This window comes from Elaeis guineensis, chromosome 9, assembly GCF_000442705.2.
Source record: "Elaeis guineensis isolate ETL-2024a chromosome 9, EG11, whole genome shotgun sequence".
In the NCBI taxonomy this organism is placed as follows: Eukaryota; Viridiplantae; Streptophyta; class Magnoliopsida; order Arecales; family Arecaceae; genus Elaeis; species Elaeis guineensis.
Genome location: NC_026001.2, coordinates 40279088 through 40298817, shown reverse-complemented (window position 1 = coordinate 40298817; position 19730 = coordinate 40279088). Strand labels below are relative to the sequence as shown.

The 19730-nt window shown below is 37.8% G+C and overlaps 1 protein-coding gene across 1 annotated transcript; it reads left to right on the top strand.

Annotated features, from left to right (window-relative positions):
* Positions 1–337: 337 nt before the first annotated feature.
* On the top strand, positions 338–18983 carry LOC105036083 (cysteine proteinase 1). Its single transcript, XM_010911822.4, has 4 exons — positions 338–1009; positions 1151–1270; positions 18044–18290; positions 18539–18983. Exons 1-4 carry the CDS (start codon positions 353–355, stop codon positions 18808–18810), a joined length of 1296 nt encoding a protein of 431 aa, XP_010910124.2. The 5' UTR covers positions 338–352; the 3' UTR covers positions 18811–18983.
* The last annotated feature ends 747 nt before the right edge of the window (positions 18984–19730 follow it).

Below are 19730 nucleotides of genomic sequence, written 5' to 3'. Positions count from 1 at the left end.
GCTTTACCAGCTTACAGGAGACCTAGGACCACACGGGAAAAGGCTCATCTCATCCACATCTTGCTGACCGTTCGATCTCTGAACTTGGTCAAAAATTTAAGGAGATCAGTACGATAGATCATACAAAGGGAGGCTACCGGATACACGTGGCCGTCATCCACGTGCTCAGGTCGGAAACCAACCATACCATCGTCATTTTACCAAACTAGCGGGGCCCACCGTGTATTTGGATCTCATGTAGCACGGCGCGTCATCAAACAGCATCAAAACAGCTCCGGGCCGTGCTTGCGTTGGAGACTTGGATTACAAGTTGCACGAAGGAAAACCTAAAGCATCGATATTTCCCAGGGATATGGGACACGTGTCGAGCATCCTGTGGTTCAAACCACACCAACGAAAGCACGCAATTGGAGATATAGGTGGGGGAGGCAGGGGAACACCAGTCGGCTCTGGAGATAGAGGGGGAGTGGAGGAGAGAACTTATCAAGAAACGGGAAAGCAAAGGAGAAAGAGCCACCCCATCACAATGGATCGCCGATTCCTCCTTCTCCTCCTCCTCCTCCTCGTCGAAGTAGCGCTCTCCGCCTCCGTGGCGTCCTCCTGGCCATCCGATGCCGAAGACGATCCACTGATCGTCCAGGTTGTCCCGGAGTCCGACGAGGACGAGCTGAGACTGAACGCGGAGGCCCACTTCTCGAGCTTCCTCCGGCGGTTCGGAAAGTCGTACGCGGACGAGAAGGAGCACGCTTACCGGTTCTCGGTGTTCAAGGCGAACCTGCGGCGGGCGAGGCGGCACCAGAAGATGGATCCCACCGCCGTGCACGGCATCACCAAGTTCTCCGACCTCACCCCTGCCGAGTTCCGGCGGACCTACCTCGGCCTCCGCGGAGGCCGGCGCCTCCGCCGGGCACTGGCCTCGTCCCACGAGGCGCCTATCCTCCCCACCAACAACCTCCCCACCGACTTCGACTGGAGGGACCACGGTGCCGTCACGGGCGTCAAGGATCAGGTACGGCCCTTGCCCTTTCCCCCGGTCCCTCAGATTTGCCTTTTTGTTTTGTTTTTTTCTTTCCCTTCTTCTTTTTGCTCCTGATGATTGGTCGCTTTAATTGTATTTCTCTTTGTGATTTTTTTTTGAATCTTTTTGAAGGGTTCCTGTGGATCGTGCTGGTCTTTCAGTGCTTCAGGGGCTCTGGAAGGCGCGAACTTTCTGGCCACCGGGCAACTGGAAAGCCTCAGCGAGCAGCAGCTCGTTGATTGCGACCATGAGGTTTGACATCTCCTCCCCATAACCCCCTCTCCGCTCCTTTTTATTCTTGAGATTTTTTTTTCCTCAAAATTATTATCGTGATGTTGAGTTAGATTGGGTTGATTCCTTGTTTTTATTTATGATTCTTTTTTTTACCAAATGACTTGATTTTGATTTATTCTTTCTGGCTATAATATTTTGAAATTTTGTTAATATAATTATCTGATGGGCAGATTATGTCTTGTCATCTTGTGGTGGGAAAAAAAAAAGGATGTTTGTTTTTGAAAGAATTTCAACACATATAAAAGGAGTTGGCAGATCAATTTTGAAGCTAGGGTTTCTTATGTGGATTCGAAGTTCAAGGATGTTAGAGTAGTGTTTGAGCGGGCTAATGTGGGTGGGGAAATATCAGGCTTGTAGGTAGCCCAACAACTGGGCCGTGGAGACTGGCGCACCAGTAAGAGTGGTCGGCTTATTAGTGTATCCATGGTCTGAGACGTCAGACGAACTTTAATTTAAGCAAGATCTGCTCTTTTTCCACTCTAAGATATCAGACAAACTTTAATTTAAGCAAGACCTGCTCTTTCTCTTAATTCTGGTTTCTCTTAAAACAGAACAGAAGCCAATGCTGTTCAGATGGGCAAGCATTTTTTTTTTTTGGGCTAAGATTGGCATTGCTTGTTATTTACAAGTTTACACAGCAGGACCTTAGATCCAAGTCAGGTCCTGTACGATGATTTCATATCACTTTGTGTAACAGAAAAATAAGCTAAACAAGTGATATTTGATGCCTACTGATTCAATTATTTAAGAATTAATTGCTTGGCAACTAATTGCTTCTGCTTGGCAAATGCTTGTTCTTTAAGTTGAATGCCTGTTGAGGTTAATTTGTTTGTCTTAGTTCCGGATATAGTTCTTCTTGATATCACATAGCCATCATTGACATCTATTCCTCCAACTAATTGATTCAGAAGTCAGTTATACTAGGATGCTAATTTACAGCTCATAGAGTATGTGTTGACATGTGTCACCAATTTATACATGCATGATATATATGGATACTTCTCATGTTCTTAAGTTCCAGACTTTGAAGGGTGCTGAATGGTTCGATTATTTCAGTAATGAGATAGGTGTTGTTCCCTGGAATTTTCTGTCATAATGGCATTGGGATACAGAGGTTGTTTGGGGACGGATGTTCCAAAAATTCTTTGAGTAATGCAGTGCATGTTGTATACTTTAGTTAAGTTTGTATTTTGGATTAGGGGCATGGTTTTGATAACAATAATATTAGTTCTATATGGTGCTAATCTTTTATTTCTTTGAAGCATTTTGGAAGACAAAATACTGTTGCCTTGCTAGTGTTTTTCTTTTTCCCATCATTCTTATTGCATTATCTCTATTACAATTAAATATAGCAGATGAACAATCTTATATTTCATGATGTGGTCTTGTTGCTTGCTAAGATTATTGAAAGCATTACCAGTTGGTGAATGTTATTACCAGTTGAATATTTAAATCAAGAGTGATTTTGAAAATCACTAACAAATTGTAACACTAAAGTGTAGCACACAGTAAAGTACTTTGTCAATGTTATGTAGATGATGAAACAGCTTTAGAAATATTGTCTTGTGATATTTCCTATCCTCCAATATTGAAAAATCAAATCTAATACGAATTAATTAAATCTGTTACCTTTACCTAAATGTCCTATTGTTAATTTCCTCTTACTAGATTCTTCTTAAATGAGCAATTGGATATGATTTTCATGTGTGTAGCTGGAATCCGTTAGAGTGCTGTATGGAGTTTATGGGGACATTGTGTTGTAAACTTAGGGAATTTTGTTCATATGGGGACAGTCAACTAGCATATGTTGGCTATAGAGTGTTGGGTTCTGGTGGTGCAGCGGAAGAGCTAGATATTTAAAATTTTCATTCAAAACACCTAATGCACCGAAACCTTAATGCTCAGGAATCTTTGACTACAACAATCAAAGTATAATTAAAATAAATTTGGATAAGAAGAATATTTGTAATGCTTATCCCAATTCCAGAAGAGTTTCCATCAGGTGCCCAAGTGTTCGCTCTCTAATGGTGATCCACACGGAAGTTGATCCAAGGATGGTGCTCCTTTTTGAATTTTACTTCAAGAGTTCTAGCCTCTAGAACTTGACTAGTCTTGTATTGATCAGATTTCTCCAAGAATCTGATTTGGCCCTCTTAGAACCTTCTCTAAACTTCTGAATTTCTTCTTTTAGGACCTTCCCCATCCTTGTTTAGACCTGATTAGGCTTTGTCTTAAATGTCAAAGTCTTGTCCTAAGACTAAGAGGGGATGTAAGAAAGAAAGGAGAAGTATATGGAAAAAATGGAAAGCAGATTGGAATGTCTCGGACATCCAGTGTGCAAGGTCTTTTATAGGCATCAGAGGGGCCCATCTTAAAAGCCATATATGATCTACATATTAGGTTATTTAAGAGTCTTCAAACAGAAGGACTCTTTTGCCTGATACGTCGATCTGATTTCTCACCCGAAATCACCCGTGCGTGCGTCTGAGGAGGGATGCTTTCGCATCTCATCTCAAATTAGAAAAATTCAGAAGTTGCCATGTGGCAAGAGGATTAAATTTTGATTTCAAAACATCAGATAAGGAAAGAGGAGAGGCCTCCTTCAGAAGGATTTAAATTTGCATCCGTCCACCCTTTTTTCTTATCACCGCGCACGCGCACACAAGGGGTCGCTTCTAGCATCCATTTGACTATGAGATATATCTGAAAAAATTTCAGATAAATATCCATATAAAAGTAAATCAAATGAGGAACATTATTTGATAAGTGGCATTCCATTTAAATCAAATTTGATCAGCAGAATGACTCTCCAAACGCGAGGAGACACGTTAGTCCAAATCTGTGCGTGCGCTGCCTTGATTTCTTTCCATGCTTATCTCCATGCATAAGTTCTAGAAAAATCACATCTTATACATTGAGATATGTGCAAGAGGATGGAGGGCGATGTGGGCTGCCACACACGTCTTAAAACCAAAGCAGAAGGACTCTTCTGCTTCTTTTCACGCCAAGACACGCACGCCCACTCCCTTTTGCGCCCCAAGAGTCCAACCAAGCTTAGACTCTTGGTTAGGATGTCCCACAAGGTAACGTGGCTCCTTCCAAAGCAGCCACACCCGGATCCAAATCTAAATTAGCTCATGGCTCAATTTGGTTTGATCAGAAAGCAAGATTCGATCTGAATCTGAGTTTGATTTAAGGAACTAAGGTTTTCACACGTGCTAGCATGCTTATCGAAAATCTTGATTGGATCTAAAATTCTAATCAACCTTATCAAAAGGGTCATTGGCCAATTTTCTTATATGTGTGATCCATTGGGTTCCACATCTAGCTAGCAGTAGGTCCGAATGCAAGTTAACCTAATTTGATTAGACTCCTAATCGATTAAGGTCCAAAACGAGCTAATCCAAATTCAACAATTAGAATCTTTTCTAATTGACGATCGAATTAAACTCTTTAATTCGATCAAACCTATAAGTCAAGATTGACGTTTAGCAACGTATCATGACTAAAATTTGGTGAAAATACCAAATATATCCTCCAGTGGTCAGTTATCATGCAATTCAATCCTTCGATCATCCCTGCATTCCGAATATATTCATGAGTATGGAATTATGTCAAACTTAAACACATATTCTATCGATTTTCTATCAATCAGTGATGACTCTAATGATGTAGCATTAGAAACTCTTTCTAATCTCCATCTCACTTTTGGTCAAAAGATTTTTTTTGAGTCATTTAGTGATGAAAATACCAGGATGCGATCTTCTCTTACTAGGAGTGATCGATTCCTTATTGACCGACTCACAACCTTCATACTCACTCCATCGTATCTAGAACATCCTGTATATGTCTTAATGTCATGTTTGGGTATGAACCAAAATATGGGTTAATGTATACAAGATTTCATGGTTATCTCAGATCGAAGATCACTTGCACAACTCCCACTTAGAGAACCATCTTTTGACATGCAAGTAAGATTTTCATTAGATGTTCTTTGTTAGCGAGTCAATTCAGTGGACTCATTTCTAAATGAGCATCCATATTCTTGTATTAGTGTCCCCATATAAATAGCTAATGAGATCAGCTATCCTCTCCATCGAGTATACATAAAATATGCCAATCTTTTCGGAACATTGATTCCTGACTCAATGCTTCCACGACTAAGAATATTTAAGATTAACGTTTTAGAATTTTAGGTCTTACAGGTATGACCCATTCATGCCTCCTAAAATCATTGTCTTAATTTTTGGGGTTTATCATAATCTTAGATATAGTAAGATGCAGCTAAAATGATGAATCAAATGCCTCATTTCATTATCAAATAAAAAATATCATTACATAAGTTGGAAGTTTACAAAGAAAAGTCCCATTGCATCATACATGTAATTGGCTTGTAGGTTACTTTTCTTTCAAGTACAACTTTGATATTGCATATGGTAATATTTTCTATTTTATCTGTGTAATCTTGTAGTTATATGTGTGATCATAGTTGTAACATTGGACCCGGCGACATGTTGATTCCAATATCTAAATTTTGTGGAAGGGGCAGCATCTTGTATAAGGTTTGGAATGTATGAGACCTTTTTATGGAATTGAAGCAAGATCATCCTCAGATGATCGTGGAGATAAAGTGATCCCTTACATTTTTTTCACTTCAATGTCCAAAATGAATTTATTATTCTGCTGGACATGCAGCAGGTTAATTTGTTCAGTAAATTGTATGCAGTTTGCTAAGATATTGTTAGATGTATGTCTTAGAAGTCAATATAGTTGACACATTGTAATAAATCTAGGACACAATTTTGTACTTAATATATTGAAAGGCAAATTTATTTTTCATTCAAGTGTGATGTGTTTTTGAATCATGCATGAAATTAATTTTTGATACATATTCTCAAGGTGTTAAGAATTAGAGATATGTATTTGATTTCTAAATGCTTTCGGACATAGGATTATCATGAAGATGGTGATCGATCTGGATAGACTGACGCACAGAACGCTTCTTTCGAGATAGATGAGTCTCTGATATACAGTGTAGAGACACTGGGCGATGAGTGTGGATAGTTGTTAGAGAACTAGTACTGAGCGTGATCATACGAGAGATACTTGGATTTTTATTCAATCGTTAGTGATTGTCTCGATGCTATAGTTGTGTGAATGGTCTTTTGACCTAAGACTGTATTGCTGCTCGCTGTGTGGCTGCTGGAGTTTGCTTGACGCATAAACATGGGTCTTAATGAGCCCTTGTAGTGGATGTTGGTGATAGTTGGTCCACTGTAGAAGTAGGCTGCACATCGAGATGGGATCTATCAACCTTGATAGAGAGTAGTCCTATGGGATCCGAGAGGCTAAATCCAAGAATTTATGATCATAGTAGTGTGATTGATGGAAAAGAGTTTTTATATAAATTACAACTGAACTTGAGCTAATCGAATCTATCATATGACTGATGTTGAGATTTGACGATTTATCTATAACTTACCATCAAGTCAGGATTCATGATAGAGGGATTGAATCACACGTTAACTACATCTAGAGGTTCATTTCAGTTATACTGGGTTGTTACTACATACTGCTTGGTATCACTGGTGGATTGTGAGAGCTCATTAGGATTGTTCTGGATCGATAATCCTTGATGAGCTAGAGAGGAATTGTTCCGACCCATTGAAAAGAGTTTCAATGATACATTGATAGAGATCATTGTATATCTCACTATCAGATAGAGTTGAACCTATGTGGTCACATAATAAAGAGATTAAGTTTGGAATAAGCAATTGAGCTTATGAAGTGTCAATTGGGTTTAGAAAAATCCGATTGGGTTCAAGATAATCTTGTTAGCACATGGTTGGGCTCAATTCCTCTTTTCATTTTGATTTTTTATTTGATAAGATAATTCAAACTTAATTATCTGCTAATAACCTATATGAATTAGATTCATGAGACTTCAATTGTTGGGTGTCTGAGGTTCTGGATCAATTGAATTTAGGGTGCAAGTCTCTAATTAATTTCTTTAATAGTTTATCTTGGGTGCCATCTTGATTGGATCAAGTTAGGCGTGTCCAATGATTAGAGGGCCTTTTGATCTTATATGGGGCGTTCCTTGGATGTGTTTTGGAGTGTGAAATAATGGGTGCAAGGACTCCAATTGTTGGCGCCTAAAGGGTCTCCTAAAGTAAGTTGGATAACTTAAGTTATTAGGAAACCCAATGCAAATAGGATTTGTATTATGAGATTGAATAGGATTCAATCCTCATGTCTATTTAAAGGAATCTCCCTTAAGATCCCTAGAGCATCCAACTAGCAGTCCACGCCCACCTTCGGAGACTCCCACGCCCTCTCTTCCTCTTCCCTTCTCTTCTCCCTTGGGCATCTTACATGCCCCATCTTTTGGGACGTCCCAAGTTTCCCACGTCCAAGCTGTTGGGTATCTTCTTCCTTGCTGGTTTCAACGTTGTAGCAGTAGCACAAAACAAAGGAGAAAGGTTAGAGAAGAGGAGAAAAAGAAGATCAAGGAAAGAGATTAAATATTGATCGCGATCTAGATTTTGTTCAGATTCAGCAGGCTGAATTTTTTTAGAGAAGAAAATTCAAATTGAAGAGGGTTGTTGCAGACTGATCCCGAGTGGATATTCGTAAAGGTCGGACACTTGTACGGCTAGAAGAAAATTCTCTTCCAGATCCAGATTCAAAGAAAAGGATTGCGAAACAGGTATGTAATTTGATCACCATTTGAATTTCAGCATATGTCAATTTCAGCACATGAATTAGATCTTTGTGGTTTTATATTTTTATGCATGCATGATGCAGATTAAAAGTGTTTTAATCTGGTATTCCGCTACGGTGTTTAGAAAATAAAGTTTTGAAACACACATGCATACCTCAAATTTCGAATTCCAACAGTGGTATAGAGCTACGGGTTTCGTATTGTTGAAATTATCATACATGTTTTGAAAAGAATTTCAAAATCTGATTTTTTTTTGATACATGAGATGTATAGATGAATTTTAGAATCTGAAATTTAATTTTAGATTTGATTTTATAACATATATTTGATATGTGAAAGCATGCATAGATCTAAATTTTGATCTAGAAAGAGTTCTAGTTCATGTTTACATGATACATAGATGCATGCATGAAATCTGAAATTTTATATGTTCTGAATTTTGATTCATATATGTGATATATGATTGCATATTTAGATCATAAATTTACTTTTGATATGATCTATGATTAGTATATGAGATATATGATATCATGTAGTAGATCTGAATTTTATTTAAATCTGAATTTTACATACATATATGTGATATATGTTTATATGTTAAATCTGAAAATTATTTTCATGATTTAAAATTTACTTTCATACAGAGAATTTAGATCTGAAATTTGATTTTAGAATCTAAAATTTGTGTTTGTGTATGAGGGTTTTGGCTATGAAAAATCAAAAATTAGGTCATGTAATAGGATTGCATCTAAGGTTTTTGATTTAAGTCATATGGGTTTAATTCGATTAAGTAATTGACTGAACCGAGTCAAGTGTTGACTAAGATCAGATCAATTAAGTTAAATGATCATACAATTGTTGTTGATCAAATTGATTGAGTCCCATATGTAAAATCGATTAACCTAAGGACCTAATTTGGTTCGACAGTTTGAGCCTGATTCGCTTAAGTTAACCTATTTGGATCAATTGACCTATTGGTGTCTAAGGCAAATTAATGAGACGTAATTATTTAATTGGTTCCGTTCGCTTATCTGGTCAATTTATTGGTGTCTAAGGAAAGCAACAGGGGAATCCCACTGATCTCCACTTACCTGATCAATTTGGAAGATTGGATCTTCAATAAGGTTGCTTAGTGGTTTGGTTTAGCCCATACCAATTAGATCGGTCATATGATGACTGATTAGATGAGATCTAAATCTAAACTTTTCCACAAATATTAAGTTTATAAGTTTTCCATCGTTGTAGATGTGCAGGCGTGCTACCGGCGTTGATTGTTCTCGGCTAGTCAGTAGTTCAGTTGTATCGGGAACACGCAACCATTCTATTAGCAAAGAGTTGCTCCAGGGTAAGGATGGGGTTGGGCTCAATAACTCTTAGGTGAGGGATCCAATGACGGTCTCGCATCTGCTTGTGAATGGTGGGTCGGGTTTAACTAAAAAGTATGGACAATAATTGTTAGGTGAGCTTACATGACTTAGAGACCAAGTCGCTATAATATGCTTAGAAAAGCATCTGGGCAAAGAGTTGCCAATGCATCGGTGTGCATATTACCAATAACTGTTAGGTGAGGTGCATGTCATCGGTGGGATTGTAGCACCCATTAGGAATTCTTTATCGCGTTAGGATTTTCGTTTTCTTCTCAGGGTGTGGAGGGATCCGATAAATTAGGAGTCATTGTTTCCATCTTAAAGTCTCTAGAAGCAAAAATAACAATTAAGTACAAAAGTCTAACTTGAATCTCTACTCTCGCAGTTAAATAATGTCAGCCTCAAATCCTTTAGCTCGTATTTTTGAAACCAATCGTTTGACCGGTACAAATTACAAAGACTAGCTCAGAAACCTCGGGATTGTCTTGACATCAGAAAAAATAGATCATGTACTCGATCAGAAATCCATAGTGTTATCAAACCGTCCTACTACTGAGCAAAGGGTTGCTTTTGAGAAGTGGACGGATGAAGACAGTCGGGTTAAGTGTTATGTGCTAGTGTCTATGTCAAACGAGTTACAAAGCTAGCATGAGCATATGCTTACCGTTAGGGCTATGATCACTCACTTGCAAGAGTTGTATAGTGAGTAGAGCTGTACAGCATGCTTTGAGGTATCCAAAAGACTCTTCAATTTGAAGATGCGCGAAGGACAGTCAGTCCATGAGCACTGTATGACAGTGATCAAGAACATCGAGGAGCTTAGGAAGCTCGGGTTAGAAATATAAAAGGAATTGTAGATGGATCTGATCCTTCAAGCCTTTACGAGTTCATATAGTCAATTTATTATAAATTTTCATATGAATAAGCTCGATTGTATTATACCCGAATTGGTCAACATGTTGGTCACTACGGAGGGAACCTTGAAGAGTTCAAGGGCACTGTTTTCGCTGTGGAGCGGACTTCTTTCAAGAAAAAGTCTATTGGGAAGAAGAAGGCAAAATCCGTTAAGAAGTAGAAAAAGGAGAGTAGGCCAAAGAAGAAAATTTCTAGTAAGGCTGAAGCAAAAAGAAAATATTTCCACTATCATGCTGAAGGTCATTGGAGGAGGAACTGTTCAAAATATCTGGAGAGCCTAAAGATCAAAAAGGATGATTAACCTTTTGAAGGTATACTCGTAATTGAATCTAACCTTACGGTTTCTTCTATTTTTAGTTGGGTATTAAACTCTGGCTCGAGTGCTCATATATGTACCTTAATACAGGGTCCGATAGAAAGTAGGAGGTTAAGGGAAGGTGACATGATCTTTTGGATCGGCAATGGAGCAAAAGTTGCTGCAGAGGCCATTGGCACTTATCTTCTTCGATTATCGTCTGGTATTAGATTAGATTTAAAGAACTGTTATTATGTTCCTGTAGCTAGTCAGAATTTAATTTTCGTGTCTGTACTGACGCAGGAAGGTTTTGAAATTAGTTTCAATAAAGATTTTTATTCTATTTATTTATGAAATAAATTGATTGTATGAGTTCTTTTATTTGACAGTCTTTATCACTTGCATATTGATGCGAATGTGAACCTACGAGCAAATAGTGAGTGTCATAGGTCAAAAGAGATTCAGAGATGAAATTAATCAGAAGTATTTGTGGCACCATAGACTAGGTCATATTAGAGATGACAGGATAAACAGACTGAAGAAGGATGGGATCCTTGGCTCTCTTAACCCAGAGTCGTATCCAGCTTGCGAATCTTGTCTTTGAGGAAAAATGGTTAAGTTATCTTTTGTAGGATATGGGGAAAGGGCTACTGAGTTACTTGTTCTGGTACACATTGATGTGTGTGGGCTATTTGATGTGCAGACCAGGGGTGATTATACCTACTTCATTATCTTTACCGATGATCTGTTTAGGTACGGGTATGTGTATCTGATGAAACACAAGTCCGAGGTCTTTGAAAGGTTCAAAAAATTCAGACATGAAGTAGAAAAACAAACAGATAAATCTATTAAGGTTTTTTGATCTGATCGAGGAGGTGAATATCTTAGTAAGAAATTTTTGGAATATCTTAAGGACAACAGCATAGTTTCTCAATGGATGCCTTCTGGAATACCTCAGCTTAACGGAGTATCCGAAAGGAGGAATAGGACCCTATTGGATATAGTCAGGTCCATGATGAGCTTCATTGATCTATCCTTATATCTTTGGGGACATGCCTTGTTAACCATAATTCACTTGTTGAATAGGGTTCCATCAAAATCTGTTCCTACCACACCATATGAGATATGATTCGGTAAGAAGTCGAGTCTAGGTTATCTTAAGACGTGGGGATGTCCGGTCTATGTCAAGAGACAGATGGTGGATAAGTTAGAGGATAGATCTGTAATAGCTCGTTTTATAGGGTATCCAAAAGAATCTATCGGATACTACTACTTTCCATAAGACCCCAATGTGATTGTGAGTCAGAATGCCATGTTTCTAGAAAAATAGTTTATCCAGGATGGTGGCAGTGAGAGGTTAGTTGAGCTCGAAGAGGTCTCTGAAGAGCCAAGAGCTATAGATCCTCAGGAATTCATTGTTAATGAGCTAATATTAGATGTTCCTCTACCATCTCGTAGATCTAGCAGGATCTCCCGACCTCTTGAGAGATATATGGGTATGCTTACGGAGGAAGTAAAGAAAATATTCTTTATGGGAGATAGGGGTCATGGTGATGATTCTAATACCTTTGACGAGGCGATGTTTGACATCGATTCTGAGAAATGGTTAGATGCCATGAACTCAGAAATTGACTCAATGCACTTGAACTAAGTTTGGATCTTAGTGGATCCATCCGAGGGTATTGTATCCATTGGGTGTAAATAGATTTAAAAAAAGAATATAGGTGCTGATGGTAAGATAGAGATCTATAAAGCTAGGCTTGTGGCTAAAGATTATGTTCAACGTGAGGGCATTGACTACCAGAAAATTTTCTCGTCCGTAGCCATGCTGAAATCTATCCGTATTCTACTTGCTGTTGCAGTCTATTATGATTATGAAATCTGCCAGATGGATGTGAAAACTGTCTTCCTAAATGGATATCTTGAGGAAGATATCTATATAGAGCAGCTTATGGGTTTTACATCTGGTGATGGTGATCACAGAGTCTGCAAGCTGTAAAAGTCCATATACGGATTAAAGTAAGCTTCTCGGAGTTGGAACCATCGTTTTGATGAGACAATCAAATCGTTTGATTTCATCAAAAACGAAGAAGAATGATGTGTATATAAAAAGATTAGTCAGAGCATCATAACATTTCTCGTATTGTACGTGGATGATATTCTCCTTATTGGGAATGATATTTCCATGCTGACCATGGTCAAAAGATGGTTGTCTAAGAAATTCTCTGTGAAATATCTAAGGGAAGCATTCTATATTCTTGGAATAAAGGTCTATAGGGATAGACCTAAATGGATGTTAGGCCTGTCACAAAAGCTGTACATAGAGAAAGTGTTGAAAAAGTTCAGCATGAAAAACTTCAAAAGATGACTTTTACCTCTTAGGCATGGTATTAATTTTTTCAAGACGATGTGTCCGACCACATCTGAGGAAATACAGTGCATGAGTAGGATTCTTTATGTTTCAGTCATAAAGAGCTTTATCTATGCTATGCTATGTACTCGACTTGATATTGCTCTTGCTATGAGTGTCACGAGCAAGTATCAGTCGAATCCAGACGAGGAGCACTGGATAGCTGTGAAGGATATCTTTAAGTACTTAAGGACTAAGGATTTATTCTTGATCTCTGGAGGGGATTCTGAGTTGCGAGTCGTGGGATACATTGACTCAGATTTCATGTCTGATTCTGATGATAGAAAGTCTACGTCAGGATGTGTTCGTTTGCAATGGTGGCGCAGTTAGCTGGAAGAGTTTCAAGCAACCCATCATAGCGGATTCGATCACGGAGGCTGAGTGTGTCACTGCTTCGGATGCTGTAAAAGAAGGCTTCTGGTTCAAAAAGTTCGTCGCGGAACTTGGGGTTATGACATCGGATGCTGTACCACTCTACTGCGACAACAATGGAGTCATAGCACTTATTAAGGAGCTGAGGTCTCATCAGAAATCGAAGCACATTGAGCGGCGATATCACATTATATGCGACTATCTCCAAAAAAATATGTCGAGGTGCGAAAAGTAGACTCCACATACAACGTGATAGATCTGTTGACTAAGTAGAGCCAACCGAAAATGTAAGTCCATCTTGAGAAGATGAGACAGATTTGTGGCCAATTAATTTTAGTCCAAACGAGAGATCGTTAGATGTATGTTCTAGAAGTCAATATGGCTGACGCATTGTAATAAATCTAAGACACAATTGTGTACTTAATATATTGAAGGGCAAATTTGTTTTTCATTCAAGTGTGATGGTCTTTGAATCGTCCATGAAATTAATCTTCGATACATATTCTCAAGGTGTTGAGAATTAGAGGTGAATTTGATTCTTAAATGCTTCCGGTCATAGGATTATCATGCAGACGGTGATCGATCCAGATAGACTGACGCACAGATCGCTTCTTTCGAAATAGATGAGTCTTTGGTCTACAGTGTAAAGACACTGGGCGACGAGTGCGGGTAGTTGTTAGAGAACTAGTACTGAGCGTGACCATACGAGAGGTCACTTGAATTTCTATTCAATCGTCAATGATTGTCTCGATACTGTAGTTGTGCGAATGGTTCTTTAACTTGAGATTGTACTGTTGCTCACAGTGTGGTTGTTGGAGTTTGATTGATACATAGACATAGATTTCAATGAGCTCTTGTAATGGATGTTGGCGACAGTCGGTCCATTATAAGAGTAGGATGCACATCAAGATGGGATCTATCAACCTTGATAGAGAGTAGTCTTATGGGATCCGAGAGGCTAAGTTCAAGAATCTATTGCCATAGTAGTGTGATTGATGGAAAAGAGTTTTCATAAAAATCACAACTGGACTTGAGCTAGTTGAATCTATCATATGACTGATGTTGAGGTTTGATGATTTATCCATGACCTGCCATCAAGTCGGGACTCACGATAGAGGGACTAAATCGCACGTTAACTATACTTAGAGGTTCATTTCAGTTCTACTGGATTGTCACTACATACTATTAGATGTCACTGGTGGATTATGAGACTTCACTGGGGTTGTAAAGGATCGACAATCTTTGGTGAGTTAGAGTGGAATTGTTCTGACCCATTAAAAAGAGTTCAATGATATATTGATAGAAATCATTGTATATCTCACTATCAGATAAAATTGAACTTATGGGGTCACATAATAAAGGGATTAGGCTTGGAATAAGCAATTGAGCTTATGAAGTGTCAATTAGATTTAAAGAAATCTGATTGGATTCAAGGTAACCTTGCTAGCACATGGTTGGATCCAATTCTTCTTTCCGTTTGGATTTCTTATTTGATAAGATAATTCAAACTTAATTACCTGCTAATAACCGACATGAATTAGATTCATGAGACTTCAATTGTTGAGTGTCTAAAGTTTTGGATCAATTGAATTTAGGGTGCAAGTCTTTAATTAATTTTTTTGATAGTTTATCTTGGGTGCCATCTTGATTTGATCAAGTTGGGCGTGTCCTATGATTAGAGGATCTTTTGATCTTATATAGGGTGTCTCTTGGGTATGTTTTGGGGTGTGAGGGCTCCAATTGTTGCGCCTAAAGGGTCTCCTAAAGTAAATTGGATAACTTAAGTTATTAGGAAACTCAATGTAAGTAGGACTTGTATTATGAGATTGAATAGGATTCAATCCTCATGCCTATTTAAAGGGACCTCCCCTAAGGTCCTTAAAGCATCCAACCAGCAGTCCACGCCTACCTTTTGGAGTCTCCCACGCCCTCTCTTCCTTTCCCTTTTTCTTCTCCCTTGGGCGTCCTACATGCCCCATCTTTTGGGACGTCCCAAGTTCTCCATGTCCAAGCTGTTGGGCGTCTTCTTCTTTGCTGGTTTCAAGGTTGTAGCAGCAGCACAAAGCAAGGGAGAAAGGTTAGAGAAGAGGAAAAGAAAAAGATCAAGGAAAGAGATCAAGTGTTGATCGCGATCCAGGCTTCGTTCAGATTTAGCAGGTTGAATTTTCTTAGAGAAGAAATTCAAATTGAAGAGGACTTTCAGATTAATCCTGAGTGGATATCCGTAGAGGCCGGACATTTGTGCGGCTAGAAGAAAATCTCTTTTCTTCCAGATACAGATTCGAAGAAAAGGATTGCGAAACAGGTATGCGATTTGATCACAATCTGAATTTCAGCATATGTCAATTTCAGCACATGAATTAGATCCTTGTGGTTTTATGTTTTTATGCATGCATGATTCAGATTAAAAATATTTTAATCTTGTATTCCACTGTGATGTTTAGAAAATAAAGTTTTGAAACACACATGCATGTCCCAAACCTCGAATTCGAACAGATATAAAGTCTGAAGAGATCAAAATAAAATATCAAGGAGATGATTGCAAAGACATTAATGGTACACTCATCTGTCGTAAACAATAGATATGATTTTATTGGACACTGACTGACCTACGGTTGTTATTGTTGCTAAAAGGTTGATAAAATTGGCATCTGAAATTTTGTGTTATCAGATAATTAAATGTGGTAGTGGCTATCAGAATCTTGACGGAAGATGGGTACAAGTGTGACACTGTCAACCAAAGAAATCAGGAGTATTATTTCTACAGATGGCCAATTTTTGTTAAACAGCTGAAGCTAGACATTTTATACCTAGTAAAATGAACTAGCAATATCTAGATGTCTTGTTCTTCTCAGAAAGTGGCTAGAAAATAACAGACATGCCTTCTGTTGTGATTGGCAAACATATACTTCTAAAAGGAAATTTTTGATTCAGAATTTATTTTGTTCTTAACTCAACAGAAAGTTAAAGTGTATCTGCAGATAAAGTGAGGGGAAAGACGATTTCTTTTCTTCATTTGCACATGCCAATAAATTTACATCAGATAATTTGTCATTGTTCGATAGCCAATGATGCTTGTTCAAATTCAAATATCTCTTCAGCCTAATCATTTGTTTGTCCTCCTGAATGAGGCATAAGTTGATATTGATCTTGTTAAGGACCCACTTGCATGTAAAATTATATCTTTCTCCTGTAATAACTGGTTTGAGAATTTCATCCTTCATTTAGTTTGCTTTTAATTTTTTTGTTTGTGTGCTCTCTTTAACCGTTATTCTTGTATCAATTCTGAAATCATTGAATAATGTGGTACTGAATCTCATCTTATATTGAATCTTTTCATATTGTTGCAGGTTTGGCATCTCAACTTTTAATTCGTGACAGGAGATTCTTGAATAAATCTTTTGTTTTTTCTTGGTGAAACATGCCTTTACTTCTTTAGTGTGACAAATGTTTGTCAATTTTTCATGCATATTGTTGCAATTTGCATTATATAGGCAGGCTGCATTGGTACTTCTTTATTGGTATGTTGACTCGAGATTCTGATGCCTAGATTTTCATCCCATTTCATCAACCCAGGTTTTATGATGTCTTAGGCGTTGGTGTCTTTCTACTTTCTATTTTATCTGGGTCATCAAACACTGACACTGAAAACGAAAGCACAATTTGTCTGGTACTGGAAGTTGTTTTGACGAATAATGAAACTCCTGAGTTGGGTGTGTTGTTTACCCACACAATCAATCATCTTCCTGGTGGAATTCCTACCTGGTAGTTAAAGCATAGTGGTTGGTAGATAATGCAGCATCAACCTTTTTCCCATTCTCTATTTATGAAGTTAATGCCAGTCAGATTTACATTTCTATTTTTGCCTTCACAATTTTATTCATTTAAAGGTAGTATATGAAAGTATTCTGTAAAAATTTAAAATAGCCATGAACTTTAGGTCTGAATAACTTTCAACTTTTCAACATAAGCCCTGTTTGGAGGTCAAATTGATATTGCTATCAAGATTTACTGCTGAATCAGTTTACCAGATAAGTCCTATAATTTGCACAAAAAGAAAAAGAGATTCTATAGGTCTAGAATTCTAGAAATATTCTGAAAAAACTTAAATGTCTTGTGATTTTCAATAGATTTAATCATCCAAAGAATTAAAAAAATATTATATTTTTATTTTGATGAGCTATATATAGCAATTTCAGCAAACCTTATATTTTTTGATGTGATTTTATAGTTTATCTTCAAGAAAGTTTCTCATGTTTCTAAGGCAATAGAGCCTAGAGGTACTTCCAGCATCCATCAACTGCTAACTTTTGGGAATCACCCATGAACAGAAACTTTTTAAGTGCTGAGCATGTTTTCTAAAATGGTTGGCTGAAGAATATCCCTTGGATGATTTTGCAACTTTATGATTTTTTTTCTTTGTTCCTTTGATGTATTTCATATAATTTCACTAGCATGAAAAGACTAAAAAAAGATCTAAATGAATTTGCTTAGAACATTTTGAATAAGACATCTGGCTGCTTGGCTAAGTTGTGGGGTGCACTGTGAAACATTTTTTTAACACATCACAATGCTAGAATAAAAAATCTGTGGCCAAGATCTATGATTAATTCTACTCTCATGCAAGACATTTTTAATCATTTTGCAGTGTGATTCATCTGAACCTGATTCATGCGACTCAGGATGCAATGGTGGGTTGATGACAACTGCCTTTGAGTACTTACTCAAATCTGGGGGGCTTGAGCGTGAGAAAGATTATCCTTATACTGGGACAGACCGCGGTCGCTGCAAATTTGATGAGTCTAAGATTGTTGCTTCGGTTAAAAATTTCAGTGTCGTCTCCATGGATGAGGATCAAATTGCTGCTAATCTTGTGAAACATGGCCCTCTTGCAGGTAGGTGATAGTTTCTCCAAATGTTCTATTAAAGTTATAGTTGGTAGAAAGCACCTTTACATCATATTTTAATTTCACGACTAGGAAAGGTAAAGCAGGGAGAAAGTTGAAAAATGATCAGATTGGATATATCTATGGGATGTCACATGGGATGTGAATTGCTGTGTTAGGCTATAGAAAATATTATCCATTGTTGTTTCGTGTTGTAAGCTAATGGTTGTTGATCTCTGTGATCACTTTGCATGCAGTCGGTATCAATGCGGTCTTTATGCAGACATACATTGGTGGTGTGTCATGTCCGTACATATGTGGGAAGCATTTGGATCATGGGGTGCTCCTGGTCGGTTATGGCTCTGCTGGTTATGCTCCTATTCGATTCAAGGAGAAGCCATACTGGATCATAAAGAACTCCTGGGGAGAAAACTGGGGTGAGGATGGGTACTATAAGATCTGCAAGGGTCGCAATGTCTGTGGGGTTGACTCCATGGTCTCTACTGTTACAGCTGTTCGCAGCTCATAAAATGCTTAGGCTCTTATGCAACAATCCATATTCACTGTACAAATAGTGTGATGCTTGCATTGCTGGCCCAGCAGCAAGCATGTGTACTCTTGTTGTGAGATTAACATTCTCGCCAGTTATACGATGTCTGGCAACTGCATACAATTATTGTAAGGTATTTGACTTTGCCAGGATCTCTATGTTGCTTATGTGGTATGTGATGACCGTGCTCTGCTTATGGCTCTTGGGAGCCTTTCATCAGGCTTTGGTATATACAATGCCTGCAAGCTGCTTTTGGTTTTTTAGATCTTTTGCTTTGCCTTGTCTTTATAATAGAAGATACTTAATGATTTTTTTTGATACATGGGAAGGTACATAACGATTGGCAACTGCATATAAGTATTGTAACTCCTCTTTTTTTGTATGGAAACTATTGCTGCTTGTTTTTTGGTGGAGGTTGGATCAGTTGGAGAAAGGATATGGGGCGTGGATGGTGATGGCTCGATCTGCAAAATAAATTTTTGATCAGAATTGATTTTGATGGGTATTCTTCGATATTTAAGTTAGAAAATTATAAAATAGAGAAGAAATAGATATTGGGAGAGAAGTAACTATGTACCTTGAGTGTCTTTTTTAATCTTCTATTTATACGTGAGAATAAAAATATTATGAGGAAAAAAAAAAAGATTGTTAATTTTATTTTATTAAATAATATATATTTTTTGTTTTTTATTTTATTTGAAAAGATATGTCGTTATCTTCTTTTTATCTGTTCACGGCATATTATAATATAGATTTTAAAATTTTTTTAGTTGACGTAAATCAGACAATAACATCAAATATAATTTTTTTTCAAATATAGGTTTAGATCGGTCCCGATGATACCTTGCGTCAATTAGGACTAAAGGTTGGTCTACCTGAGGCATCTAGTATGTTCGCTT